This window comes from Oncorhynchus kisutch, linkage group LG3, assembly GCF_002021735.2.
Source record: "Oncorhynchus kisutch isolate 150728-3 linkage group LG3, Okis_V2, whole genome shotgun sequence".
Lineage (NCBI taxonomy): Eukaryota > Metazoa > Chordata > Actinopteri > Salmoniformes > Salmonidae > Oncorhynchus > Oncorhynchus kisutch.
In genome coordinates this window covers 12,155,272-12,166,481 of record NC_034176.2, presented here as the reverse complement: position 1 = coordinate 12,166,481, position 11,210 = coordinate 12,155,272, and the positions used below count along the sequence as shown (strand labels likewise).

The 11,210-nt window shown below is 42.2% G+C and overlaps 1 protein-coding gene across 1 annotated transcript in view; it reads left to right on the top strand.

The window, feature by feature from the left end:
* The window catches only part of LOC109875510 (ras and EF-hand domain-containing protein), a 33,375-nt gene that overhangs the window by 18,744 nt on the left and 3,421 nt on the right, over window positions 1-11,210 (top strand). The window contains 6 exon segments of the mRNA XM_031817430.1: window positions 499-649; window positions 841-922; window positions 1,326-1,383; window positions 1,385-1,441; window positions 7,179-7,298; window positions 9,485-9,561. Coding sequence (XP_031673290.1) covers window positions 499-649; window positions 841-922; window positions 1,326-1,383; window positions 1,385-1,441; window positions 7,179-7,298; window positions 9,485-9,561 — 545 coding nt within the window.

Here is an 11,210-nt window from a genome sequence, read left to right as displayed (position 1 = left end):
TCTCTCTCTCTCTTGCTCTCTCTCTCTTGCTCTCTCGCTCTCTCTCTCTTTCCTCTCTCTCTCTCCTCTTTCTCTCTCTCTCTCCTCTCCTCTCTCTCTCTCTCTTCTCTCGTCTCTTCTCTGTCTCTCGCTCTCTCGCTCTCTCTTTCTCTTCGCTCTCTCTCTCTCTCTCTCTCTCTCTCTCTCTCTCATTGGCTCCTCTCTCTTCTTGCTCCTCTCTCCTTGGCTCTCTCTCTCTCTCTTGCTCTCTCTCTCTCTCTTGCTCTCTCTCTCTCTCTTGCTCTCTCTTGCTCTCTCTCTCTCTTGCTCTCTCTCTCTCTTGCTCTCTCTCTCTCTCTCTCTCTCTCTTGCTCTCTCTCTCGCTCTCTCTCTCTCTCTCTCTCGCTCTCTCTCTCTCTTGCTCTCTCTCTCTTGCTCTCTCTCTCTCTCTCTCTCTCTCTCTCTGTCTCTCTCTCTGTCTCTCTCTCTCTCTGTCTCTCTCTCTGTCTGTGCGTACAGGCAAAGGAGAAGGAGTCAGCTGACCTGGGATATATGACATCAGAGAAGGCCTACCGGGTGGTGTTGGCAGGTGACGCGGCGGTGGGCAAGTCCAGCTTCCTGCTCCGCCTCTGCAAGAATGAGTTTCGAGGAAACACCAGCGCCACCCTGGGTGGGTGTGTTAGCTCTCACCTGCCTACATAGTCAACACTGACCCGGCTGTATTACACAGTGGTGGGGTTGTATTCATGGCTATCTGCCTGGGTCAGCTATAGGAGATATGTTTAGCATGTTGTTTTGGAATAGTGTTTGGAATATGTTTTGGAATAGTGTGTTTGAACACTCTCTTGTGTTTGTCCTCAGGGGTGGACTTTCAGATGAAGAGTCTGGTAGTGGATGGAGAGCCTACCCTACTACAGCTATGGGACACAGCAGGCCAGGAGAGGTGTGTGTGTGTGTGTTAAAAAAATAACACAGTGTGTTAAATCAACACTGTGGAGTCTGTGGACCCATAAACACACTGCAATAGTGTTAAATTAGCACACTGCTTAGTGTCAATTCTAATATAAATTGTAGTTACCAACCATAACTGTATTTGTTAGAGACATGGTTGTTGCATCCGTCCATTTTTGGTCCTATGGACTTCATCAAGTGTGATCCTAAGGGTCTACAGACACACTTTCAGTGTTGATATTTAACACTGGACAATTTTCTGTGTACCTCCTATCTGCATCTTTGTTTTGAATATTGCAATGTTTTTCCCAGTATGGCGAATCCCCACAATTACTCTATTTCAGCCTATGTTTGGAGTGGTCCTGGGTTGACCTTTAACCCTGTGTGTGTCCCAGGTTCCGCAGCATTGCTAAGTCCTACTTCAGACGAGCCGATGGCGTCCTCCTGCTGTATTGATGTCACCTGTGAAAAGAGCTTCCTCAACGTCCGAGAGTGGGTGGACATGATCGAGGTAGTAATATTTGATTGATTTATATATATATATAACTGATTGCATTTATATAACAACTGATTGGATTTATATAGTAACTGATTGGATTTATATAGTAACTGATTGGATGTATATAATATCTGATTGGATGTATATAATATCTGATTGGATGTATATAATATCTGATTGGATGTATATAATAACTGATTGGATTTATATAAAAACTGATTGGATTTATATAATAACTGATTGGATTTATATAAAAACTGATTGCATTTATATAATAACTGATTGGATGTATATAATAACTGATTGGATTTATATAAAAACTGATTGCATTTATATAATAACTGATTGGATTTATATAATAACTGATTGGATTTATATAGTAACTGATTGGATGTATATAATATCTGATTGGATGTATATAATAACTGATTGGATTTATATAAAAACTGATTGCATTTATATAATAACTGATTGGATTTATATAATAACTGATTGGATTTATATAATATCTGATTGGATGTATATAATAACTGATTGGATTTATATAAAAACTGATTGCATTTATATAATAACTGATTGGATTTATATAATAACTGATTGGATTTATATAGTAACTGATTGGATTTATATAGTAACTGATTGGATGTATATAATATCTGATTGGATGTATATAATAACTGATTGGATTTATATAAAAACTGATTGCATTTATATAATAACTGATTGGATTTATATAATAACTGATTGGATTTATATAATATCTGATTGGATGTATATAATAACTGATTGGATTTATATAAAAACTGATTACATTTATATAACAACTGATTGCATTTATATAATAACTGATTGGATTTGTATAATAATTGATTGGATTTATATAATGACGTGATTGGATTTATATGACGCTTTCCCAGGTGCTCAAAGCTCTTCACATAGTAAGTTTAAAACTCACGTCATCCACCACCAATGTGTAGCACCAGTTGGGTGACGCCACGGCAGCCATCTTGTAGTGTATACAATCAGTATCTTCCATAACACTAGATAACACAAAACATTCAATACATTTAATGTGGTGACTTTGGAATGGTTGGGGGTTTGTGGTATAAGAATTTGAGGTTTTGTCATCACAACAATATGCAATAGATGAAGCCTGCTGAAGTCCCTATGCACATGTTGTCGAGTGTCATTTGATGAGTGACAAGTACAGTATTTGACCCCAGTGTTGGAAAATTGTGTTCTCACTCTGTTTTTCACTCTATTTTATGTGCAGTCTACATGTAAGTGCTTTGTGTTGCATGTGTGTGTTTGATTCTTGTTGACTTTCACTTTGCTAAAATAGATGTATGCTACATACGGTACTGCATGTGAATTTGTGTTGCATTGCTTGAGTGACTGAGTAGTGTGCATTTAAATACACATACAGTACCAGTAAAAAGTTTGGACACACCTCCTCATTCAAGAGTTTTTCTTTGTTTGTACTATTTTCTACATTGTAGAATAATAGTAAAGACATCAAAACTATGAAATAACACATGGAATCATGTAGTAAATGTGTTAAACAAATCAAAAGGTTATATTTTAGATTCTTCAAAGTAGCCACCCTTTGCCTAGATGATAGCTTTGCACACTCTTGGAATTCTCTCAACCAGCTACACATGGAATGCTTTTCCAACAGTCTTCAAGGAGTTCCCACATATGCTGAGCACATGTTGGCTGCTTTGCCTTCTCTCTGTGGTCCAACTCATCCCAAACTATCTCAATTGGGTTGAGGTCGGGGGATTGTGGAGGCCAGGTCATCTGATCCAGCACTCCATCACTCTCCTTCTTAGCCAAATAGCCCTTACACAGCCTGGAGGTGTGCTGGGTCATTAACATGTCTGGGAACGGGGTTCCACTAGCAGAACCCCTCGCCAACAGCCAGTGAAATTGCAGGGCACCAAATTCAAACAACAGAAATCTCATAATTCAAATTTCCCAAACATACAATTATTAGACACCGTTTTAAAGATAAAGTTCTCGTTAATCCAACCACAGTGTCCGATTTAAAAAATGCTTTTCGGCGAAAGCACAACATATTGTTAGGTCAGCACGTAATCACAGAAAGCATACAGACATTTTCCTACCAAAGAGAGGAGTCACAAAAAGCAGAAATAGAGATAAAATGAATCACTAACCTTTGATGATCTTCATCAGATGACACTTCCGGGACAACATGTTACATAATACTATAATAATTTTGTTCGATCAAGTTCATACTTATATCCAAAAACCTCAGTTTACATTTGGCTTTGCCTCCAAAACATCCAGTGAATTTGCACAGAGCCACATCAATTTACAGAAATAAACTTTGATAAAAGATACAAGTATTATGAACAGAATTATAGATATACTTCTCCTTAATGCAACCATTTTGTCAGATTTCAAAAAAAGCTTTACGGAAAAAGCGAACCCTGCAATAATCTGAGTACAGTGCTCATTGACCAAAACAAGCAAAACAGATACCCGCCATGTTGTGGTGTCAACAGAAGTCAGAAATAGCATTATAAATATTCACTTATCTTTGATGATCTTCATCAGAATGCACTCCAAGGAATCCCAGGTCCACAATAAATGTTTGTTTAGTTCGATAAAGTCCATAATTTATGTCCAAATACCTCCTTGTTGTTCGTGCCTTGAGTTCACAAATCCATGACGCGCGGTAACTAGGTCCAGACGAAAAGTCAAAAAGTTCCGTTACAGTCCGTAGAAACATGTCAAACGAAAGTATAGAATTGTTTTTAACATAAATCTTCAATAATGTTTCAACAAAATTCCTTTGTCTGTAGAATTGCAGTGGAACGCAGGTCGCTCTCACGTGAGGGAGCGTGGTCAGCTCATGCCACTCTGGCAGACAGCTGACTCGAAGAGCTCTCCTTCCCTCATTCTTCACAGTAGAAGCATCAAACAAGGTTCTAAAGACTGTTGACATCTAGTAGAAGCCTTAGGAAGTGCAATATGACCCCATAGACACTATATTCGATAGGCAATGACTTGAAAAACTACAAACCTCAGATTTCCCACATCCTGGTTGGATTTTTTTCTCTGGTTTTTGCCTGCCATATGAGTTCTGTTATACTCACAGACATCATTCAAACAGTTTTAGACATTTCAGAGTTGTTTGCTATCCAAATCTACTAATAATATGAATATCTTAGCTTCTGGGACTGAGTAGCAGGAAGTTTACTCTGGGCACGCTTTTCATCTGAACGTGAAAATGCTGCATCCTAGCCCAAACAGGTTTAAGCGCAGAATGCAGTGGTAGCCATCCTGGTTAAGTGTGCCTTGAATTCTAAATAAATCACACAGTGACACCAGTAAAGCACCATCACACCTCCTCCTCCATGCTTCACGGTGGGAACCACACATGCGGAGATCATCTGTTCTCCTATACTGCGTCTCACAAAGACACGGCGGTTGGAACCAAAAACTCAAATTTTTAACTCATCAGACCAAAGGACAGATTTCCACTGGTCTAATGTCCATTGCTCGTGTTTCTTGGCCCAAGAAACACGATCAATGTGTCCTTAGTAGTGGTTTCTTTGCAGCAATTTGACCATGAAGGCCTGATTCACACAGTCTCCTCTGAACAGTTGATGCTGAGGTGTGTCTGTTACTTGAACACTGTGAAGCATTTATTTGGGCTGCAATCTGAGGTGCAGTTACCTCTACCTAACTCATCATCTGCAGCAGAGGTAACTCTAGGTCTTCCCTTCCTGTGAGACAGTTTCAACATGGCGCTTGATGGTTTTTGCGACTGAACTTGAAGAAACTTTCAAAGTTCTTGAAATGTCCCGCATTGACTGACCATCATGTCTTTAAGTAATGATGGACTGTCATTTCTCTTTGCTTATTTGAACTGTTCTTACCATAATATGGACTTGGTCTTTTACCAAATAGGGTAAATAGGGTAGACCGTATATCACCCCTACTTTCTGACAACACAACTGATTGGCTCAAACGCATTAAGAAGGAAAGAAGTTCCACAAATTAACAAGGCACACCTGTTAATTGAAATGCATTCCAGGTGACTACCTCATGAAGCTGGTTGAGAGAATGCCAAGAGTGTGCAAAGCTGTAATCAAGGCAAAGACTGGCTACGTTGAAGAATCTCATATATTAAATATATTTTGATTTGTTTAACACTTTTGTTTTGTTACTACATGATTCCATATGTGTTATTTCATAGTCTTGATGTCTTCACTATTGTACAATGTAGAAAATAGTAAAAATCAAGAAAACCCCTGTCACGTTCGTTGAATGGAGGAGAATACATCTTCTTATTTAATGAAACTTAACAAACTTACAAGACAACAAACCGCTATATAGCAACAAGTGCGGACACAGGCAACTAACCATAGACAATAACCCACGAAATACCCAAGGAATATGGCTGCTTAAATATGGTTCCCAATCAGAGACAACGATAAACAGCTGCCTCTAATTGAGAACCAATCTAGGCAACCATAGACATACATAACCCCTAGACTACCCAATCAGAGACAACGATAAACAGCTGCCTCTAATTGAGAACCAATCTAGGCAACCATAGACATACATAACACCTAGACTACCCAATCAGAGACAACGATAAACAGCTGCCTCTAATTGAGAACCAATCTAGGCAACCATAGACATACAAAACCCCTAGACAGGATCAAAAACACATACATCACCCATGTCACACCCTGCCCTAACCAAAATAATAAAGAAAACAAAGAATACTAAGGTCAGGGCAGGGCGTGACAACACCTTGAATGAGTAAGTGTGTCCAAACTTTTGACTGATGCTGTACGTACACACGTGTGTTGGATTGATTGTTCGTGGTGTCAAGACATTTTGAAATGTTTGTTTTGAAATGTTTGAAAGTCACATCCTTTCATTGTTGTAGTTCTTGAATCATTTGACCGTATTTCAGTTGATAATGCTACGTGTGTAGTTGCTGTGTTGCATGTTTAATGCATCTAAAATTGCACACTATTCCCCATATTGTGCACTATACACTGAGTGTACAAAACATTAAGAACACCTGCTCTTTCCATGAAATCCTCTTCAATCAGTGTGTAGATGGGAGGAGACAAGCTTTGAGATATGGGTTGTGTATGTGTCCGTTCAGAGGGTGAATTGGTAAGACAAAATATGTAAGTGCAGGGTATGGCAGTAGGTGCCAGGCGCTCTGTTTTTGCGTCAAGAACTGCAGTGCTGCTAGATTTTTCACTCTCAACAGTTTCCCGTGTGTATCAAGAATGGTCCACCACCCAAAGGACATCCAGCCAACTTGACAACTGTGGGAAGCATTGGAGTCAACATAGACCAGCATCCCTATGGAAACGCTTTCGACACCTTGAAGACTGCATGCCCCGACAAATTGAAGCTGTTCTGAGGGCAGAAGGGGGAGGGAGGGGGGTGCAACACAATATTAGGAAGGTGTTTCTAATGTGAGGTATACTCTCACTGTATGTAGCCATGCAAGCCACACTGATCTCGCAAGTTTGCACAATATTTATGCACTTTTCCAGCTTCACGAGCCAGATTGATCTTACATGAATATACGCTATTTGGAAAAACACGTATGGGCCCTAGTAAAAAATAGTACACTATAAATACTGGAGAAAAAAAAATACCTTGATCAAAACAAAGTAGTGCACTATAAAGGGAATGGTGTGCCATTTGGGACTGTTGTTGTAACCTGATGTCCATATCTGTTCAGGATGTGTCCCAGGACGACATCCCCATCATGCTGGTGGGGAATAAGAGTGACCTGAGAGAGCAGGCTCTGCAGGACGGGATCACCTGTGTCTCCACCAGCTACGGAGAGAAACTGGCCATGGTGAGACTGCTCAACCTCAACATCTTAGCACTTTTACTTAACATAAGGGCCAAGTTCTTTTCCTTGTGTCAAGGAAATTCCAAACCCTAGTTACATTTTGGTCATTTGGAAGATAATTTTCTCCAGAGCGACTTATAGATGCTTCTACTTGTACCCTAGAACTGTGTTTCCCCACTCCAGTCCTCAAGTAACACCAACGATACCCCCCAACAGTACCCCCCAACGATACCCCCCAACAGTACCCCCCAACGATACCCCCCAACAGTACCCCCAACGATACCCCCCAACAGTACCCCCCCAACAGTACCCCCCAACGATACCCCCCAACAGTACCCCCCAACAGTACCCCCCAACGATACCCCCCAACAGTACCCCCCAACGATACCCCCCAACAGTACCCCCCCAACGATACCCCCCCAACAGTACCCCCCAACGATACCCCCCAACAGTACCCCCCAACAGTACCCCCCAACGATACCCCCCAACAGTACCCCCCCGAACAGTACCCCCCAACAGTACCCCCCAACAGTACCCCCCGAACAGTACCCCCCAACAGTACCCCCCGAACAGTACCCCCCAACAGTACCCCCCGAACAGTACCCCCCAACGGTACCCCCCAACGGTACCCCCCCCCCAACAGTACCCCCAACAGTACATCCAACGGTACCCCCAACAGTACCTCCAACGGTACCCCCCAACGGTACCCCCAACGGTACCCCCCAACGGTACCCCCAACGGTACCCCCCAACGGTACCCCCAACAGTACATCCAACGGTACCCCCAACAGTACCTCCAACGATACCCCCAACGGTAAACCCCAACGGTACCCCCAGCAGTAACACCAACAGTACCCCGAACGGTACCCCTAACGGTACCCCCAGCAGTAACACCAACAGTACCTCCAACAGTACCCCCAACGGTACCTCCAACGGTACCCCCCAACGGTACCCCTAACGGTACCCCCAGCAGTAACTCCAACGGTACCTCCAACGGTACCCCCAACGGTACCTCCAACGGTACCTCCAACGGTACCCCCAACAGTACCTCCAACAGTACCTCCAGCGGTACCTCCAACGGTACCCCCCAACGGTACCCCTAACGGTACCCCCAGCAGTAACACCAACGGTACCTCCAACGGTACCCCCCAACGGTACCCCTAACGGTACCCCCAGCAGTACCCCCAACAGTACCCCCAACGGTACCCCCAACAGTACCTCCAATGGTACACATTTCTATTGTAGCCCTGGACAAACACACCTGATTCAACTTGGGCCTACAACAAAAATTTGTGCTGTACCCGAGGACTGGTGTTGGAAAACACAGTTCTAGGGTACAACTAGAAGTCACTCTGGGTAAAATCATCTACTAAATGACCAAAATGTTAATGCAACTAGGGGTTGGAGTCCACTGCCCTACACTATAGTCTAGAACTAGGACCCAGAATTTTGCCTGGTCAGGTCACATGGTCTGGCAGACTCCTCGGTCCGCTTATTATGTATTAAACTACTGGCACACAGCTCAGACACCCATGCATATCCCACAAGACATGCCACCAGAGGTCTCTTCACAGTCCCCAAGTCCACAACAGACTATGGGAGGCACACAGTACTACATAGAGCCATGACTACAGGTATCTGATGCAGTAGAATCATTTTAAACAGATAAAAATACACCTTATGGAACAGCAGGAACTGTGAAGAGACACAGGCACAGACAAATGCACTCTACACACACGTACACATGGATCTTGTATTGTAGGTATGTGGTAGTAGACTAGTGGCCTGAGGGCACACACTTAATGTGTTGTGTTGTGAAATGTAATGTCATGTATTATTTTAAATTGTATATAACTGCCTTAATGTTGCTGGACCCCTGGAAGAGTAGACGCTGCCTTGGCAGGAACGAATGGGGATCCTTAATAAATACAAATATAAATACAAACTTCAGCCTGATTGAGAGGTCATGTCTAGAAGGGATCCAGCTCTTGTCAAATTTATGTCAAAAGTTGATTTATTATTTTTAAATTTAGCCTTTTAGCCAACCCTAACCCTTTCCTAACCTTAACCTAATTATCCTAACCTGCCACATGAATTATCCTAAACCTGCTATGAAAAGTCAATTCTGACAAAAGCTGGATCCCTTCTAGCCATGACCTGATTGAGAGTTGTGTTGTTGTTTCCTATCAGACGTATAACGCCCTCTTCTGTGAGACCAGTGCCAAAGACGGCTCCAATGTCATAGAGGCCGTGCTGCATCTGGCCAGGTAAGATATACCAGCTCCTAGTCATCTGTTGTCTCTCTCTGCTTAGTGATATTTACCTGTCCATGATCGTTCTGCTTTGGATACGGTTTGATAAGGATATTTTCCTAAACTGTTCTTATAATACCAACATGGAGAACAACATGTAAAGCTTTGCTGCCCTCTAGTGTGTGTTCTTTAACATCCATCATATTTACACTAATGCCCATACAGTGGAAGTGTGCCTCTCTCTCTCTCACTCACTCTCTCTCTCACTCACTCAATCACCCTCTCACTCACTCACTCTCTCTCACTCACTCAATCACCCTCTCACTCACTCACTCTCTCTCTCACTCAATCACTCACTCACTCACTCACTCACACTCACACACTCACACACACACACACAGAGAGGTGACCAAGCAGGTTCATGGGGCTGAGGACCAGGAGTCTGTGACTAACCTCTATAGAAATCCCAACAAGAAGATGCCCACCGTCACCTGCTGCACAGGATAAGATACCAAACAGAAACGCTACTAGAGTAAACAAAACTCACCACCTAAGGAACCGCATCAACAGAACACCACAACACTAGAACACTGTGTCCAACAGCAGAACAAGAGAACAATGGGACTTCAGAAGAAAAGAACACAGGAGAATCTGATCAGAACACTAGAGTACTGTACAGTAACACTAGAACCACAAGACAGCTGGTTTTCTCATATAACATCAACTGTACTGCTTAATGCTATAGGATAACTCATATTGAGCTGTTAAGAAAGACAGCTAGTGTGTGTGTGTGTGTCTGTGTGTCTGTGTGTGTTATTATGCGCTTGCATGAATGCATGGGTGCTTGTGTTATATGCAGATGTCATTCACATCCTGGTTAGTAGTGAAATCTAATCTCCTATGCTGTTGATTGTGTCTTATGAAACCTCTGTGTGTACCCAATAGTCATACATTGGAAGTCAGAAGTTTACATACACTTAGGTTGGAGTCATTAAAACTCGTTTTTCAACCACTCCACAAATTCCTTGTTAACAAACTATAGTTTTGGCAAGTCGGTTAGGACATCTACTTTGTTTACAGATGATTTCACTTATAATTCACTGTATCACAATTCCAGTTGTTCAGAAGATTACCTACACTAAATTGACTGTGCCTTTAAACAACTTGGAAAATTCCAGAAAATGATGTCATGGCTTGAGAAGCTTCTGATAGGCCAATTGACATCAATTGGAGGTGTACCTGTGGATGTATTTCAAGGCCTACCTTCAAACTCAGTGCCTCTTTGCTTGACATCATGGGAAAATCAAAGGAAATCAGCCAATACCTCAGAAGAATAAAAAAATAAGCCAGACTAAGGTTTGCAACTGCACATGGGGCAAAGATTGTACATTTTGGAGAAATGTCCTCTGGTCTGATGAAACAAAAATAGAACTGTTTGGCCATAATGACCATCATTATGCTTGGAGGAAAAAGGGGGAGGCTTGCAAGCCGAAGAACACCATCCCAACCATGAAGCACGGGGGCGGCAGCATCATGTTGTGGAGGTGCTTTGCTGCAGGAGGGACTGGTGAACTTCACAAAATAGATGGTATCACGAGGAAGGAAAATTATGTGGAAATTAATCTTGAATTATCTTGAATGAAGCATCTGGAAACATAAGTTAG